General features: G+C 44.3%; 2 protein-coding genes across 3 annotated transcripts in view; both read right to left on the bottom strand.

Annotated features, from left to right (window-relative positions):
• Positions 1 to 2,002: 2,002 nt before the first annotated feature.
• Positions 2,003 to 8,054, bottom strand: RBM44 (RNA binding motif protein 44). Its single transcript, XM_030951946.1, has 11 exons — positions 7,311 to 8,054; positions 7,167 to 7,195; positions 6,451 to 6,627; positions 5,904 to 6,078; positions 5,791 to 5,816; positions 4,850 to 4,922; positions 4,455 to 4,545; positions 3,966 to 4,097; positions 3,261 to 3,334; positions 2,265 to 2,410; positions 2,003 to 2,144 (listed from the first exon to the last, which is right to left on the bottom strand). Exons 1-11 carry the CDS (start codon positions 8,052 to 8,054, stop codon positions 2,003 to 2,005), a joined length of 1,809 nt encoding a protein of 602 aa, XP_030807806.1.
• A 3,313-nt stretch (positions 8,055 to 11,367) lies between these two features.
• LRRFIP1 (LRR binding FLII interacting protein 1) overlaps positions 11,368 to 18,175 on the bottom strand; it is a 104,142-nt gene continuing 97,334 nt past the window's right edge. For both annotated transcript variants that reach the window (XM_030951848.1, XM_030951849.1), the window contains 5 exons: positions 17,291 to 17,337; positions 16,366 to 16,483; positions 15,857 to 15,936; positions 15,127 to 15,231; positions 11,368 to 14,136 (listed from right to left, as the gene is read on the bottom strand). In XM_030951848.1, the coding sequence (XP_030807708.1) occupies positions 14,026 to 14,136; positions 15,127 to 15,231; positions 15,857 to 15,936; positions 16,366 to 16,483; positions 17,291 to 17,337 (461 nt within the window). In that variant the 3' untranslated portion in view covers positions 11,368 to 14,025. The remainder of the gene's footprint in view (positions 14,137 to 15,126; positions 15,232 to 15,856; positions 15,937 to 16,365; positions 16,484 to 17,290; positions 17,338 to 18,175) is intronic.

Here is an 18,175-nt window from a genome sequence, read left to right as displayed (position 1 = left end):
TTCAAAGATCAATAAAAAAGGGAACATGGAGGAACACAGAGTGTGCTGACTCGAGTCTTTCACATCGTGCACGCTTCTGCTTTCCCAGGAGGAACAGAGCAGGCCAGAGAGCCAGCTCTTCCTGAACTATTAGCACCTGTCTGATCACAGAGCCGAGCTCGGGAAACAGAAACAGCAGCAGCTGCTGGGAATGAGGTGGAAAAGCAAAACCTGGGATGGCTCCCATCTTGAACAAAGCAGGAGATGCCAAAGCTGAGGCCTCACCTGCAGCACCAGGACCAAGGGAGCTGCCCAAAGCCACAGCTCTGCAGCAGCAGCAGAGGTCTGCAAACAGCACAACACTGGCCCAACTTTTTTGAAGAACAAATTTTAACCTTTATTGACAGTAAACAAGGCTGTTCTTTCCAGCAACAATTGCAGCACGGTCTAGAACAAAAAGTACAACAGAGACTGAGTTACTGTAGGTGAGCTCTGAGCAGAATCACCTTCTCTTAAACATACTACATACTTGTTCCTTACTATGGAAAATGGAGATTCTTTTTCTCCCCATTATTTACTAATGACTTGGCCATTTCATACCTCCCTCATGAGGAAAATAAAATTATTATAAGTCATCATCTCCCACACAAAACACCAGGAAAAAAATACTGTAATAGGAACAACTAGAACTGCAGAGCTCACGCACCACTGGAAAACCAAATAATCACTCCACAAGGAAAGCACAACACATTTCAAGGCTGTTAAAACCATACTGACTGAAAATGCTTCCAAACAAAAGCATTTTTAACGTTTAGGGATGAGTTTCTGTCCCTATCTACAGTCCTGTGAAAGTCAGACAGGAGATTCACAGGAAGACTTTTCCTTTTCACAGGAAAACTGGCAGTGGCACTGCTAGGAGGTACCCAAAGCAAGCAGAGTACCAAGCTGAGTAGGAGACTAAAAGCAAGGATGGATGGACACATTTTTGGGATTCTGGGCTGTGGTTTCAGCACCTTCAGCTTGCTGCAGCTTCATGCAGTGCCATAAGATCGTTCAAAGGGGTTGGTGTGAGAAAAAGGCAAGGCACAGTCTGGTTGTGTCAGGTTTCCAGCCCAGAGCTGGCCCCCAGACAGAAACCATCAGTGTTGGGATGCAGAAGGGAGCCCCCAGACAGAAACCATCCGTGCTGGGATGCAGAAGGGAGCCAGGGCTGGGAATTCTGGATGGATCAGAGGCTACACAAGGCCTGGCCGTTAGGTGTCAGCTGTGCACCGAATGTGTGTGACAGTGCCCTCCACACAGCTCAGCGGCGAAGCACTCCAGATGCTGGAATCCAAGATACAGGGAGTTCTCAGAACTTTGGGCCTGTAAGCCAAAGCTTAGAATTAAATACAGCATTTGATTTGAGACCTTGGAAAAGGCTTCCAAACTTAGGTGATAGAATCGAGAATGAGGATTTATAGTTTAAAGCAGAGACATGTTAAGAGGAGAAAATATTAGAGTTTAAGAAGCAGAAAAAATAAAAGTAGTTAGTTTAGAATGCAGTACTCTATGTTTGTGTGTCATAACATGACTGGCTAAGAAAGCTCACACTGCAGCATGAGTCCATAAGACAAAGTATTTTAAAATTGGGTCAAAACCATAAATATCCTTGCTAACAGTGTTTTATTGGTCAATAAAGCCTTAAAAGGTCTTATAATTGAAGGTCTTGTGACATTCTGAACCATGCAATAAAGATATGAGCCAAACTCACCCTTCCTATCTATATAGAAGAAAAATAAACCACATCATCTAAAAACTCAGAGGGGTCCCGTCTCTAAATCATTCAAAATTCCTTCCAAAATCCCCACATTCAGGAATTAACCACCAGTGATATACAATGCACCCTGTTTTACAGCTCCCAGTGCTTATAATGCACTGCTCCAGTGGATTCACCCTGGCACCTCCTGCAGGGCTTTAGGCTGCATTAACCTAGTCAGGCTGCAGGGTTGGTTATTCCCTCAGGCTGGAATATTCACCTTTCTCAGTGCTTCTCCTGCTGAGAGCAGGGTGTGGAACTCCTCAGAATGGCAGAGGCTTTCTCCTCAATAGAACTGATGGCCAAGCCACTCAGCACTCCTTTGTTCATTTTCCTCACTTCCTGCACAGCCCCCACAATTTCACCTCTGTGGGAATTGAGCAAATAAATGTTAACATCACATTTTGTGCCACACATTTAGTGATTAGTTAGCGTGGATGTTGTCTCCATTACAAATCAGGGCTGAAAACAACACCAAATATCTGACCTGCTAAACCCAGGATGCTTTTCTTGAAGTCTTCTTATTAACTTGGTAAAGCTGCTCAAGTTCAGTGCATAAGGAGAAACAAAGATACCAGATGACTTCACAGAGGAACAAGTGGATGTTTTCTGCAGGGAATTTTCCCCAGGATCCTAGAATTGCATCAAAATAAGGGAAAAAATGCATGGGTTAAGCATCATACAGGTAATACAACACCTCTTTCCTATGAATAAATATAAAATCCTAGACTCAGAGAATGGTTTGGGTTGGAAGGCACCTTAAAGCTCATCTTACTCCTGCTTTACTCTAATAAAGTAAAATAATTGGATCTAATTTATTTTAGCTTAGATCCAATTACCATTTCCCCAAGGACCAGCATGTTTAAAGGGAAATCCCCAAGGACAGCAAATCTGTGTGGTTTATGTGAGCAACACCAGCAATTACTGATTTGCCCTTTACTCTCCAAGGACCAGGCTTGGAGCCAACACAAAACACTGTTTGTATGTAGAGGTTTCTTAGATTTATGCCAGAAAATCCAAGAGTTTCCTTCCCATCCATTACCTCAAAATCTTTCCTGTATAAAGCCACATGACATTTACAGTAAAAAAACTGCTGGTACAAGATGAAAAATCTAGTGCAAATGAGGAAATTCCAAACTGTCCTGGGATTAAGAAAAAACAGCTGGACTGTCATAGTTTGATGCAGGGACAAAAGAATGGTGCTTTCACTCTTTTGCCACAAATTTATTACAAATTAATGTATTTTCCTATCCTGACATAACATTTAATGGATACAAAATTATGTGGCAAGACTTAAAGCTCTTAGTCTGCCACACAAAGGAGTGTTAGTAATCATTATTTCCTTTTTTATTATCTCCAAGTAAAGAATGTGCCAGCTGTTGAGTAAGTGATTTCAGATCAGGGCACTTGGTAGTAAATGCAGAGTATGAAAGAAGCCTTAAAGAGGGAAGAAATTCCCACTAATAATTAAGAACAGACCTACCTCGGGCACTGAGGGCTTTGGGCCACCAACAGGAACAGAGGAACGTTCCTTCCCACTCACCACTATCTTCACTTCTAACAATAAATGTAAGAAAGCAAAGAGTTACTAACTGTTCTCGGGCTGACATCTTCTCTGCAGATTGTGGACAGCCCAGAGAGAAAACCGTAGAACAAACTAAAGGAAAGAAGAGAAACTTCTAACAGAAAGTGAGTGTCCTGAGAAGCACAGCAGCTCAGTTTGTGGAACATCCTTTCCCTGAGTGTTTCCTGAGATTTTAACAGGAAACATAGCTCTGAATTAACAGTACCAGTGCTGAAGGCTGGTACAGAGAACCCCCAAGCTCTCTGCCTTCAACACCCTGGCACTTCTCACGACACCTATCACTCAAGTCTCCAAACACAAACCATTTGTGTCTGAAAAGTCCAGCATGGGAAGGAAACACAAAAAGAAGGAGGAGAATAAAAAATGGAAGATTTCCATCTATTTACTAATTTGAGTTCAAGCAGTGCAGGTGAAATTTTCAAGGAAAAACATGGATGGATGAAGACAGCTGAGTACAAGGATTCCACTGCCAGAGAAGGAGAAAATAAATCTGAAAACCCAGGTGGCATTTATTCCCAGTTTCCTTATGCTTGGAGAAGGAACAGAGCACTCCAATAATAAACACCATTATCTGGTTTATCACCTTAAAGCACACAACTTTACCTCTTGAGTCAATCGAGTCTTGCTTTCCTTGTTGCTTTTTCATTTCTTTGCACATTACTGAAATATCTGCCACTGACAAGTCTTCCTTAGCATCAAACCAATACTCACTTCCTTCCTCATTTTTTACACAGCCTTGGCAGTTGGGATAAAATTCAAGTGTTAAAGTTTAAATCATGGTATGCTACATGAATGAGTATCAAATTTCTGTGCTGAAGAGGATTTCAGCTACTTACATCTCTTGGTGCTACATTTCAAAGAGGTGACATTACTAGTTTGGAATTCTAATTTAAGTAGAAACTGTTTTTTAAGATGTACGTAATTAATATAGAGCTGTTATTACTTATCAATAATTTTTGATAGCTGATATATAAACATTCCATCACAGAAAGGGCAGCTGTGTTACCACACACACGTTTTACACAGGGTTTCCTTCCTCCCCTGAGAACTTAGCTCACAAATGAAGGATTATTTTACAAGGACATCACTCACCACGTTCCAGAGCCTGATCTTTAAGCAGTTCTTCCCACCTCTCAGCAGAAGCAGAGTCACTGGGCTGATCACCATCAGTCTGTGAGTTGTCCTACAAACACATTTCAGTTATATCACAGCACTCCCAGCTGATTATAAGTTATTTTTCAGAATATCAGCCCATGAAGTGGGTGAATTTAAAAAAGTTAAATCTGCCAATCGTCCCTAAGAACCCCCAAGTTATTCTATTTTGAAAGGGCAATTAAAATTGCGAACATATGAGCTGCATTTGCCATCAGTGGCAGAGGATCCCAGGCTGAGAGCCCTGAAGACTGATCACATTTGCAGGCACCTAAAAGGAGAAAATCTTTCTCAACATTACCATCTCCAAAACCCAGGAGTGAAGAATTCCCTACCATATTGACAGAAATCCCCTTTTCTTGCCGTTTTGGTTCTTCAAAGTCAGCTTTCCCTTCACCTGAAAGATCACTAAAACACATCCCAGAATTTAATATAAAATATGGGACAACAATTTAAAGTTCTACAGTAATTTAAATATTTCCAGAAGCTCACAGTAAAGTTAACATAATTAATAAATCTTGGCTTTTTTCATAACATCTTAATAGTTTTCTGTGTGATGTTCAGATGTATTCCTTACAATCTGAAATACCTGTGCAACTTTTACTAATTATTTACATAACAAAACAACTGCCTTTGCTTTTTCTTGATTAACTTCACTCATACTTAACAGGAAACTTCAAGCAGTCTCTAGTAGTTAACCCAATTCAGTAAAAACTTATTGCCAAATTTGTTTTCATCTCCACTTACAGAGAGTCACTGGATGGGGTCCCTGAACGTGTTCTGTCATGTACCTGCCTGAAATAAGAAGTTATTTTCTATCATTCTTCATATCTGAATGATAATCCTAGCAAAACAGCTTCATATTTTCCCTTAATGTTATCTATATGCTTGATATTATCTCTGCTGGCAGCAAAGTCTTTTTGGGGTTTTGTGGTGTGGGATTTTTTGGGGAGTTTTTTGTTGCTTAGTGCCATTGTAACTGTAGACAAAGATTTTTAGAAGTGAAAGCAGGGAACCAGGAAAATGACCTGCAAATTGGTAATTTTTACTATAAAGATAGTAAAGACACTCCCTGCTTTGCATACTAGACCACCACAGAGAAAAAAATGCCCTTAAAATAAAACTATTGTAACCACGGGGCAATGCTGATCGTTCAACTAAACAGCCTGAAACAACAAGATGCATCCTGAAATTAAGAAATTATAGGTTTAACATCTTATAAACTCATTCCTCAGTTAACTCGTTGTAAGTACAACAACAAATGAAAACTACTTACTCAGAGTAAAGACTCTTTCTGAAAAACTGTCAAAAAAAGGAGAAAGATTTTACTATAATTATCTTAATTATAAAACAATTTCTATTAAAAACATAAAACAGTTAAGAAGTTACCTTGGAGGGGATGTAAAAGGAAGAGAGTGGGGGAAACCTCAGCTCAACTGACAGTGGTGGAAGTTCATTTAAAGGTGTGCCCATGTTTATTTCCTTTCTCATATTGCTGTAATTATTGTCCAGTTCATCCAAAGCCAACTGCAGAGACGAATATAGCTCAGCCTTTTTCTCACAGCTATTAAAATATGGGTAAGAAAGCAACATCAGGTTAGACATTTCACTGATTTTACAGCTTCTGGAGGTGCCCAAAGATTTTACAAGGTTTAAAGATTCCTCTCTAAGATTACAGTATATACAACATGAATTAACAACTGTATTGTGCATCACTTTAGTTTTATTCCTGGAAAAAAACCCAGGATTTTGGGATTGTGAATGCTACAAAAAAAAAAAAATTAAGGCTGGAAATAAGGCTTGGGGGTCCCTCTGGATAACATCACTAATTATAAACACTCCTAGAAGCTATGGATGGAATCTACCAGCAGCATTTAGCAATTTTTGCTTGCTAACCAGTCACCCATTTTATTTTAAAGGACATTACAGCACGTGCCTTCCAAGACAGGTGTTTTCCTCCAAAGCCAGCTCATAAACCTTCAAGCAGTGCTGGTAGCACATTTCATAATGGATGGCCAGGAGCTGCAGCTCTGCTTCAGTTGCTCTCTGCAGGACATTCTGACAGCAGCTTGACGCAGAATTCTTCCCAGTTTGCTTATTAGGATGTTCTGGCCTTTGAAATAATAACAGTAACAGAATATTTATTCCAGGGCTTCAAGATTTTGTTTGTAATGTTTTATTTTGAAGCAAGGAGCTTGCCAGAAGCTATTTCTGATATGATTTAAGGAAAATCCTGTTAAGCCCACAATAATGATTGCAGCATTACAGTCAGTTTTATCTGAGAGGTGGGAACTGCTCAAGCACCATCATAATTTCTATCCAAAAAGTGAAGCCTTAAGAACAAAAAGAAACTTAGCAATGCTGTGGATCTGAAAACACAACTTATTTTGTTTCCAAAGCCATGGGATAGTTTAGGTTGTAAAGGATCTCTGGAGGTCTACAATTGCAGAACAAGGCTGCTTTGGTCTTTGTTCAACTTCAGGAAGTCTGCAGCTCACTATTCTCACCTGTCCAGGCCCCTGCAGCAGAAATTCTGCCCAGCATGCTTTCAATACCATCAGTTTTGCCAAGCCACAGACAACCTTTCAATCATGAAAAAAACCTCTGATCCAGGATCTCAAATTCCAAAACCAAGAACAACTCCTGACTCACCTGTCAGACAGATGATCTTTGGATTCCTCCTTTTCAAAAAAAAAAAAAAAAAAAGGTTAGATAAACACCCGTGCAGACAAGTTAAAAATAAACAAAAGTTCTATCAAGCTGGTCTGGTGGTCCTTCTTGTTTTGTGTCAATTACCTGCAGGTGTGAGCTGAGAGCTCCCAAGGACCATTCCGTGTTGGAAGCAGCATCCACAGAGGTCTGACCCAGCCACCCCATGGGCTGAGCTTTGCTCATCATGGTCACCTCTGTGCTCACTGCCCTGGAGCACAGACGGACCTGGGCACTGCTGCTTCTGCTCGTTGGGAATCCAGCTCTGGGATTAGAGCCAGCATCCACAGTGCCACTGGGGACACTGCTCAGGGCTTCACTACGCTCTGACTTCCCAGCCCTGGGGTTCCCAGCACAGGATTGATCTGCAGCTTCCATGCCAGCCACAGGGTTCTTGCCAGGGAGGATTGCAGGGCCTGGGAGCTGGGTTTCAGCATCCTCTGCAGTGCTGCTGGTCCCACGAGTGCACACTGCAGGCTCTTCACAGCTGCTGAAGTAGGAGGGCTCCCCGTGTTTGCAGAGCTGGGCCTCCTCCCTGGGAGGCAGGAAAGGAACGTCTGGCTCCACTGCCACGCTCTGGGTGGGCCTCTGGCTCTTTCCAGAATCTTCTTCCCCTGCTGTGATTTGGGGTGGCACCTTGTCACAAATCAGTGGCACGGCCTTCACCTCTCCAACGTCCTCCTGCTCAGAAAACTCACTCCAGTTGCTCTTCTCCTCGTCGTACTCCTCGTGAGCACTGAGATACTCCAGCTGTGAGTCTTCCCCTAAATCTGCACCCAGGCAGGAGGTCTGAGTGGAGCAGCTCCTTCTGCTGCCCTTTTCCACTTCCATGGCACCAACAGGCTCTCCCCTCCTCCTCCTCAGAGGGAATCACACAACTCACTGCCACTGCAACCTCTCAAAGTCACTGGTTTGGCTCTTCCTACCTTAATAAAAATGAAAAGAAGTTCAAGATGCCCCGTAGTATACAGAAAGACAAAAAGCATACATTAAATTAACCATCCTGTTTTCACCTACTGCATGCTACTAGAGCAGGTAGGAATTCTACAGCACCTCCCTAAAGAAATCCTAAGAGCTGATTTCTGAATTGGTGGAATCCCTGTGACATCATACAGCACACAAAGGGTTAAAATAAAGGTATTATATTAAGGAAGAGGTGAACTTTGAGCTCTGTGCCTCTCAAAAACGAAAACCCCTTGGGTGTTGGACAAGGGAGAAATCAAAGCATATTCCTCTTAATTCTGGGGAAGCAAGAAGAAACTTACCAGGGACAAAATCCTAAGAAAACCTGAGAATCTTTACAATCAGAAAGTTGTAAAGGAACACAGGAAGGTCATTTAGCAATAGAAGGAAGCTGGGCAATTCACCAGACTAAAGCAATAAACCTGCTCTGAACTTGCAGCAAACCCAGTTTGGTAACACACACCAACAAAAAGCAGAGAGAAAGCATGCAGGGATGGAAGATGCTCTTTGTGAAGCTTGTTTCTTAGAAATATTGTCAATTCTCCTCTTCCTTCCCTCAGAAGCTTCTAACAAAGATAGGAATACATAAAAACATAAGCCACGTTTCTCAATTATGTCTGCTTTCTAAACTACTTAAGTGACACATCCCAGTTCCAGTCACTGTCTCTGACAGCCCTTCTCCAGGGGGTGGGGAGGGATAAGGATTAATATTCAAATGTTCAAATATTCAAGCCTTCCACGAGCCCAGGTTGCTCCAAGCCCTCTCCAGCCTGGTATTGAACACTTCCACGGTTTAATTATACACTTCTACAGTTATTTTTGCCTCAGAAACGTTGTCCTTTTTTACTACACTAACTCTACTTTCACTCCCTAACTGAATGAAACTTGAGCACCTCTGTGGAATTAAAAAGCCAAACACTGCCAAAGCACATCCCAGATGCCTATACAGAAATCTCAACATTATTGCTACATAGAAGTGACTTTTCCCTTGACAACAAGAACCAAAACACCTCTACGCCCCAGATAAGGTACAATAACCCCCCCCTTGTCACTGCTAGTGATACAACCAAAGGCTGAACCACAGCCAAGCCCGCCCCGGCCGCAGCGCCGGCTGAGGGCGGGGGAGCCCTGACGGCAGCCCGGTGCTCCCGCTCGCCTGGGGGAACCCTCAGACCGGAGAACGGCGTCTCACCGCAGCTCCAGGGGAGGCTGAGGCGCGGTCCCGCCGCCCGCACGAAGCTCCGGGCCCGCTCCGGTCACCGCCCGCACGAAGCTCCGGGCCCACTCCGGTCACACACCACACGAAAACCCCCGGGCCCGCTCCGGTCACCGCCCGCATAAAGCCCCAGACCGCTCCGGTCACTGCCCACCCACCCGCAGCCCTCACGGCCCCGCCACACGCGCACCCAACGCCCGCCGCCGCGCCCCGCGCTCATTGGCTGCAGCGCGCAGCGCTCCGACGCCTGATTGGCCGGCGCGGAGCCCGCTCTCGCCGCGTGCACCTCCTCCCCCCTTCCCTCAGAAAGTGGGGCCGCCATATTCCCTCAAAAGCGGTACCGCTGTATTCCCTCAAAGGCGGTACCGTCATATTCCGCCAGTATCGGTACAGCTGTATCCCCTCAAAGGTGGTGCCGCCATATCCCCTCAGAGACAGTACTGCTGCATCCCCTCAAAGGCGGGGCCCCTGTGTCCCCTCACGGCTCTCCCTTCACGGACCCTTTTCTCCTCCCACGGTCCCTTATATCCCCTCACGGGACCCCTCTCTCTCCTCACGGACCCTTTTGTCCCCTCATGATCCCTTATCTCCCCTCGCAAACCCTTCTCTCTCCTCACGGTCCTTTCTCTCCCTTCATGGTCCCTTCTGTCCCCTCACGGACCGTTCTCTCCCCTCACGGTCCCTTCTCTCCCCTCACAAACCCTTCTCTCTCCTCACGGACCCTTCTCTCCCCTCACGGACCTTTCCCCTCACGGTCCCTTCTCTCTCTCCTCACGGTTCCTTCTCTCCCCCTACAGACTCTTTTGTCCCCTCACGGTCTCCTCTCTCCTCACGGTCTCTTCTCTCTCCTCATGGTCCCTTCTCTCCCCTCACGGCTCTCCCACCGCCGAGCGCTGACTGACCCAAGCGCGGCCGGCGGGGAGGGAGCACAGCAGCTCTTGTGCGGCTACTACAGACTCACAGAATTATCCTGTGCTGCAAGGGACCCACGAGGATCATGGAGCGCAACCCCCGGCCTTGCACAGGACACCCCACTAATCCCACCCTGTGCCTCAGAGCTTTGAACAAACTCTGGCAGCTCCTTGAAATCTGCTTTGGGGCCGTGAATATTCACTGGGGAGCCTGTTCAGTGCCCGACTCACACTTTGAGGGAAGAACTCCTGATATCCAGCTCTAACCTCCTCTGCCACACATTCAAACCTACCTGAAAGTTTCCAGCCTGAAGGAGCGCAGAGAAACCTACCTGCCACACAGGTCCATGTTACTTGCGCAAGGGGCTTTGCTTCTTCATTTGAACATGTGTAAAGGTTGTAATGAAGTGTGTAAAACATCACTCAGTTGCCTAAAATTAACCTTCAGAGACATACGATGGTTTAGAGCATCTAAAGTGATGACGAGCACTACCCTCCTGCTTAGTCTCTTTCATGTAAGTGACAGCTCTGGCAACACATCAGGGCAAGAGGACATTTAATACTAAAATAACATATTTTTGATGAACCAAGCTGCCTCCTGTTGTGAAGGAGTCTTCATGAAGGATTCTTCCAGGGAAAGCTACTATGTGGGTTACCTCTGTGTTCACCATAAATAAAACTGGAGAATGAATCCAATTAGCAACACCATTCAGATTTCTCCTGATTGGGGACTGTCCCTGTCCTCCCCATGCCCAAGAGCACCTGGTCATTAATATGCCAAAATTTGGAGGTGTATGTGCACTCTGCCACTAAAAATGTTGATATTTGGAGGTACATCTCATACCACATCTCATACCACATCTCATACCCTCAGTCACACAAGCCCCCGAATTTGTACATTTCCCAACCAGTGTTGCCCATGTTTTGTGTGATCCTGCAGCAATGTTTTGAAAAGGAAAATGAGCTGTTACACCCATATCACCCTGAATTTTCTGTATTTTCCAAGAGAACCTGTACTGGTAACATCAGCATGGACAGACCACTCCATAAAAACTACCCAAACAAGTGACATTTTATTGGCGAGTTCTGCTCATAATGAATTTCCTTTTCCACGCTCACATTTCCTAACAGAGCGACTGGGGGGAAAAAAAAACCCAACAAAAACAAAACTGAAAACATTTCGGGTAACATTCCATTTGCAAGCGATAAAAATCATGTAACATTTAAAAATAAAACAGAGGATAACAAATTGAAACAGAAGTTGTAGGAAAACCCGTCCTGGTTCCCCCAGGAGCTGTTCCTCGCCCGGTTGCCGCCACCTCAGCCCCACTCTCAGGGTACTGAGGTGCTCTCGTTTGGTGCTCAAATTTTAGGACTGGGACATGTGCTATTATCACCATTCAAAGCCCTGTTGTTGTACATTCTTCACAGAAAAACATAGAACAGTTTGCAGTAAACCAACCAGTTCTTTTTCTTCCCTTATTCTAATGCTAAGTCATACTGAAAGTTTGGGGGAGGGGGGGAAAATGTGGCTTCAACATTCACCTACTTTATCACACACAAAGGTTTCTACTAAGAGCATATCCAGGTTGAAATACACATCTGATTTCCGTCATGAGGTTGATGCTTATGGGGTGCGAGATGAAATCTACTTCAAAATGATAAACACATCCCTTTTTGATGAACAAAGTGTTATTTTTTGCCTTTTGGACCAACGCTGGGTTGCTGGGTTGTTTCTCCTGAGCCTTGCCAGGAGAGGCAGCTTGCACTGCTGCCACAAATGAAATGATGACTGGTGGCAATCACACACCTTACCATTGGTAAGATGTCGTATTTAGCATCTTTGTTTGCATTCTGAAAATCCCTTTCCTTGTTTTTTAGGCCCCCAAGGCTTTGTACACCAGAAATTACACAAGTCATGCACAGAAAATTGTAAATTGGTATCCACAGCCATTTTGAGGTATTCCACAAGAAACCTGGCTCTGCACCTGAATGTTCTTCTCAAAAATAATTTAAAAAAAACCCCCAAAACCAAAGCCCTAACTGGAGTGGAAATTTAATTTAAAAGGATTCCTTCCAACCCCATGTTTCACCACATTTCATCAACAAGGACATACTTAATTCCCCAGGGGCACAAAAAAAGCCTTCTTCATCCTTTTCCTGGAATAATAATTTCAGTACTTCATTCCTAAATTTTCCTTGGAAGAGATGAAGACGAGGATGTTGTTTCCTAGCCAAACCAGAGAAACACATTCAGACAGCGGTTTTGGTTTACTGAATTCTTGAAGGTGCTCGAGGAAGATACCAGAGATCCCCTTGTGTTGGAAATATCAGCGATTCCTGCTCTAACCTCCCATCTGCAAGGAGGAGGCTGGGGAAAGACCTGGATTGCAGGGTCTGATGACCAAGTTAGGAAGAAATGTGATCTCCTGGGCGTGGATTTGGCTTGGTAGAAGCTCTTGAGGCAGCCACAAGGGGACAGGAGACACTGCTCCACCACGTGAGCGGATCGCAGAGGGACCGGCTTTCCTGTTAGGGCTGAGGTGGGATGGGCAGCTTTGTTCCTGGGCTAGCTGCTGCTCTCCTTTGAGTAGTACATTCAGAATGAGTTCTGATGAACCAGAGCTGTAGTGCCGGCCGTGTGCCATTTTTACACACGCAAGGATCGCCTGCAGCATCTCACCGGGTTACGCTGCTCTGCGTGAGAAGTGGGAAACCTCCGCAGTGATCCTAGAAGAAAATAACTCGCTACTTCCGTAGCTGTAGAAAACCCATAGGCAGTAATATTTTCTAAAGTGCTTCTTTACTTAGCAGTTATTCTTTTAAAAATCAGACTTGTATTTTGTAGCGGCATCGTTTCCTAGTAGGTCATGGACCGGTAGATAGTTTCTGATGTAAAAAACCCATTACATATTTTGTTTAAGCAAATGACACTTGCTTTGATAAATGCACCAAAGAGAGTGACCCAAGTGCAAACCCCACCATTTCTGAAAACACGGCCTTATGCTGGTTTATTAATGCAACCTTACATCTTTTAAAAGTCATTTACTTCGACTCCAAGAGCAGGGATTAAATAATACAAATAAAAATTGAAAATCCAATGAAGCTATTGCCTATTTACCCTGAAATAAAAGAGTCTCATGATTCTACTGGTGCAAAAATCCCTCCAAACACATTTGTTTTATTGGCAAAGTCATTTAAGGTCACTTTTGCTTCCAAGACCATCTTCTTCCATGGTTTCCACTGAAGGAGTTTTGCTTTGTAATGGCTTGTGGTTCCACAGTGATTTGTAAATGAAAAACCTACTATGAATAACTCTACCGTAGTCACTAAATTACAGATACTGTCATGAGAAAAGTCTCAAAACTTACAGTGTTCGTTTTAAAATTTTCAGCAAGACACAAAAATTCCAGTCAAAGTGTTTTCTTTGAGTGCCATTTTAAACGGCAATAAATGGCTGCTGTGCCGTCAGGATGGAGAATTCCATGTGCTTCTTATGCGTTGTACTTCGAACGCCCCCGGAGCTCGGCGTGGGAGGGCTCCCGCGGGCACAGCCACGTGGATCGCTCCTCCTATGGATGTAGTGCAGCAGGCTGGGATCTGCGCGGGGAGGCACGGAGCAGGAGTTGGGGCGGCCTGGTCTCAGGAGGCGATGGCACCAAGCGTCCCGGGCTGCGGCGGCGTTCCGCTTCCGAGCAGCGGGAAGGGGTGGCTATTGCTGGGACAGCAGAGCGCTCCGGTTGGCCTTCATCTTCTCCAGCCTCTTCACCAGGTGGCCGTTGCTGACCTCCAGCTCCTCGGTTTTGTCCAGTGCTGAACGGAGCTGAAGGAAGGAAGGAAGCAGAAAAACACCGTGACTTTCACCGTGTTATCCCTTTGCAAAGGTACAGCAAGGTTTGTGCTTGCCAAGGCTAACTGACCATATTAACTTGGAACATAAAGCAGTTGAAAATTCCTTTAACAGAGTTAAACTGCTTTGCAGGCCACAAACACAGCTGTTTAAGCACACTGCCAAAACCCCAGAGTGTTTACAGAATGCTGAACAAAGAAGGCCAAGGTAAGAAGAAATGCGGTCTCCCAAGTCTGGATTTGGCTTGATAGAGCCATGTGTCTTGAGGCAGTCAGCATGGACAGAAGGTTACTCCTGTGGAGCAGGAGATTCCCAGAGAATCAGAGAATTTCCCTCAATCTAGAGGCATGAGGCTCTGGGTGATGTACACCTGTCTCACTGCCCAGCTTTTGTGTTTCTGGTTCCTAGAACTCTATCCACAGCCTCAGTTTCCTGTAAAACCCACCACGGGATCAGGGTAGGGAGAGAGAGCTGGACTGCACAGAACAATATTTATAGGCAGCAAAGCAGAAGGATATTTAGAACAAGCAAGGAGCCATACTGAAAAAAACAAATCAAAGAAGCACCTCTGGAGGCAGTGAGAGAGGAGCTGATAAAGGTATTCAGGCTCTAAGGAGACAGAGGCACAGTCAGAGCCTGTGCACAGCCACACTACCCCAAACAGACCTGAACAGATTGGCAGGGCAAGGCAAACAGGCTCACAAAAAACAACTCACATCCCTTTAGCAAGTCAGGTTGGGAAGGAACAGTGAAAAGGCAGTGGGAGTTCACAGCCATGGCTCTTACTCCAGTTCGAGTGCTGAAAACTTGGTTGCACATTTAGATGGAGTAACTAGAGCACTAAAGCAACTAGATGCTTATCCTTGCTGTGCCAAGAAGGGTTGTTCCTCCCCTAAAGACCCAGGGAAGCAGGTTTCCCCCACAGGAGCAGGCTGACCTGTGACAGCTCGCAGGGGGAGTTACCTCTCTCTGCAGTTTGCGTTTCTCTGCCTTCAGTTCATCTTCTATTCGCTCAGCATTCTCAGCAGCAGTTTTGTATCGGGCTACCTGGCCTTCCAGTCGTATTACCTGAGGTGAAGGCAAAGGCTGGCAGTTAGAAGCTGTGCCAAGAAGTTACTGTGAAGCTTTACTCTTCCACTAGTACTCAAGGAATAACCAGAGAGATGCTAACTCCTCTTTGATAAAATAAAGGCATATTTTCAGGGAAGAAAACAACACCAAGGAAGCCTGGCAACAGTAATTTACTGCTGACCTTTTGTACACATTCATATTTAACATGCTTCCAGCAACAAAAAATACAGTCCATTGACTAAATTTGTCTTAGCAAGAGCATTGCTGATGTACCCTGGACAAGAGCAAACAATCAAAATGGAACAGCTGTGTATAAACTCCATCTCTACCACATCATATGCTGGGAACCATTTAAAACCTGTTGACAGCTAGGCATAAGGAAATGTTCAGCAGAGTTCATCAGGTACTTTTGTTTTTGACCATTCTTCCCTCAGTACAGAGGAATAATATATTCCTTCTTCCCCATACATAAATGTCATAGTGGCCCTCAAGCTCCAACACTCCCGTTTCTTATTTTAAGGGAAAACCACAGTAAACATAATTTCATTTATCATTTATCAAAGTACACTTTCTCTTTGTATTCTCACAGTGCCTGAACAAACAGAACAAGCCAAAAACTTACATTCTGCTCCAATGCTGTTATCTCTTGCTCAGACTTTGCTAGTTTAAATTTGAGATCACTGATCTGTCTGTTGGCATCTCCTAAAAGAATCGCAGATTTATCAGAGATGTCAGAACAAGTGTGAACAGTTTCTAACAAGTCTGTGGTAAAATTTCCATGCATCAGGGATCTATGTGGGGCAGGAGAAGAGTACTTAACTCAGAAAGTGCCCAGCAGAGAGGCACCATCCCAATCCTGCCTGATTTCCTGCCAACCACTCTGAAGGCAGAATTAATCTGAACTCCCCCCAGCTCTGCTGAGGAGCAATAACAGAGATTTCCAACTGTAATCCTAAACAAAGGCTACTAATTCCCTCACCTCTGCAGAGGTGCATGGCTGCTCCCAGGACAAAGCTCCACTGGAACTGAAGGCTCATTCTTACTCACAGCCATGTGCTTATGATTGTACTGATACATTTTCTCACTCACATGCAAGGCACAAAACTCTCTTAAAATCAAAATACAGCTCACTTTGGAGGTCAATCATGTGCATATCTGTCCCATTTTCCAGAACTTCATCTTCAGACTGTGTATTTTCTATCTTGCCATTCCTTTGCTTTTCTTCCAGTTGTCCCTTTAATTTTTTAATCTGAAGGACAGAAACTAGTTATTAAAATCACTAAGGGAAATTGTGGCTCAAATTCACTCCAGTATTATAAAACAAATTATCGATTTTTAAAACATAAATTCAAAAAAATATTCTGTTACTTTGTAACATCCTAGAAATTATTTTGGCAAATGATTCACTGTATTTTACACATCAGTGCTTATATACAAGTTCAGGATTGAAACAATGAGTGAAAAATTACTGGTTTATCAGAAAAGCCATAAATCTTCTGCAGGCACATCCATATAAGTCATTCTTAAAAACTCCCAAAGCTGTGTTTGGTTGCGTGCCAAGGTCACTGAGCATAAATGAAAGCACAGAGTGTCCTGCAGGGCAACAGATCAGCTGAAGTTTTTTTTAATAAGCTTTATAGTTACTATGAAATACCATGGTACCAGCAGTAATTCCTTTAATTGCTCTTTACCCATGTGCAGTTCCTCCAACAAACCTTTCCAAAAGGCCCATTCACCCAGAAACCCAGCAAAGGGGAGGGCTTACTCTTGGAGAGAAAATTTGCTTCTACAATTTCTGAGCCATGCCCCTTTTCCCCTTGGGCTTGGCCAAGGACTATTGAAGGACTATTATTGAGAAGGACTGAAGGACTATTATTCAGAAATAAGAGGCTCATATCTTCCATGTATCCTGAGTTAACACATGGGAGGAATGTTTTGGAGGAAGAACAGAGTGGCCAGCAAGGCAGCAAGAGGAACCAGACCACAGCGCTGCTGATCTATACCTTGTGTTCCGGCTATTTTTGTTTTCTTGAGCCTTCCCTTGCCCTGTGATTACCTGGTCTAGCAAGGACTCCCGTTCATCAATGAGCTTTTTCAGCCTGTCTGGAAGAGAAAAGGGAGAGGTCAGTGCTGACCGAGCCAGGGCGCATCGGGGAGCGCATCTGAGACACGAGGCTGGCCCGCTCAGGTTAGTGACTACTGATGGGGAGTTAGGGCACGTACCACAGGACACGAGGCCCAGCGGGGCTGGGAAGGGGCTGCAGCCAGGGCACTTATGGCATTCTCACACAACATGCTTGTCCCAGCAGTAGCAGCAGCCAGCTGCATGCAAAGAGGCTAATCTTCTACGTTAGGTTAGCATGCAAGAACTCTAGGGTCAAGCACAACTGCAACACAAAATCTCACAGGTCTTGACAGTTTAACACAATGACAATACTGCAAACACCTATAATCACATTCTCAGCACTTTTAACTCTTCCCTTCTTTTACATGGCAGTGACATTTTAGCTCCAGTATTATGACCAGAAAAAAAAACAAACAAAACCATTTGCCCATCAAATGATTTGTGTTTCAAACGCAGCAGTCTGGTAAAACTCTGTTTTCTCTTCAGAGTCAGTTCTCCAGGTCAAACATCAAGAGGCAATGGACAACCTGCACCAACTGCTGTGCTACATTTAGACTTGGAAGTGCTACAGATCAGCACGTGGGTATGTGCAGCCTTCATTAATAAAGTGCACTCTACAGAACAAGACAGCTGGAAAAAAGAACTACAAAGTAAGCAAACAAATCATTTTTTTCTGTCCCCATTAAGGGCTGCAAAATGTGAAAGGACATTTTCTTACCACCCAAATGACCTAAATGATTAATTAACAAGCTCAGTTTGTTCAGGTACACCTCAGGCAGGAGTGCACTGCAACACCACATGGAAATACACTCATTA

This window comes from Camarhynchus parvulus, chromosome 7, assembly GCF_901933205.1.
Source record: "Camarhynchus parvulus chromosome 7, STF_HiC, whole genome shotgun sequence".
In the NCBI taxonomy this organism is placed as follows: Eukaryota; Metazoa; Chordata; class Aves; order Passeriformes; family Thraupidae; genus Camarhynchus; species Camarhynchus parvulus.
The sequence above is the reverse complement of the archived record's forward strand: the minus strand, read 5'-3'. Positions and strand labels throughout refer to the sequence as shown.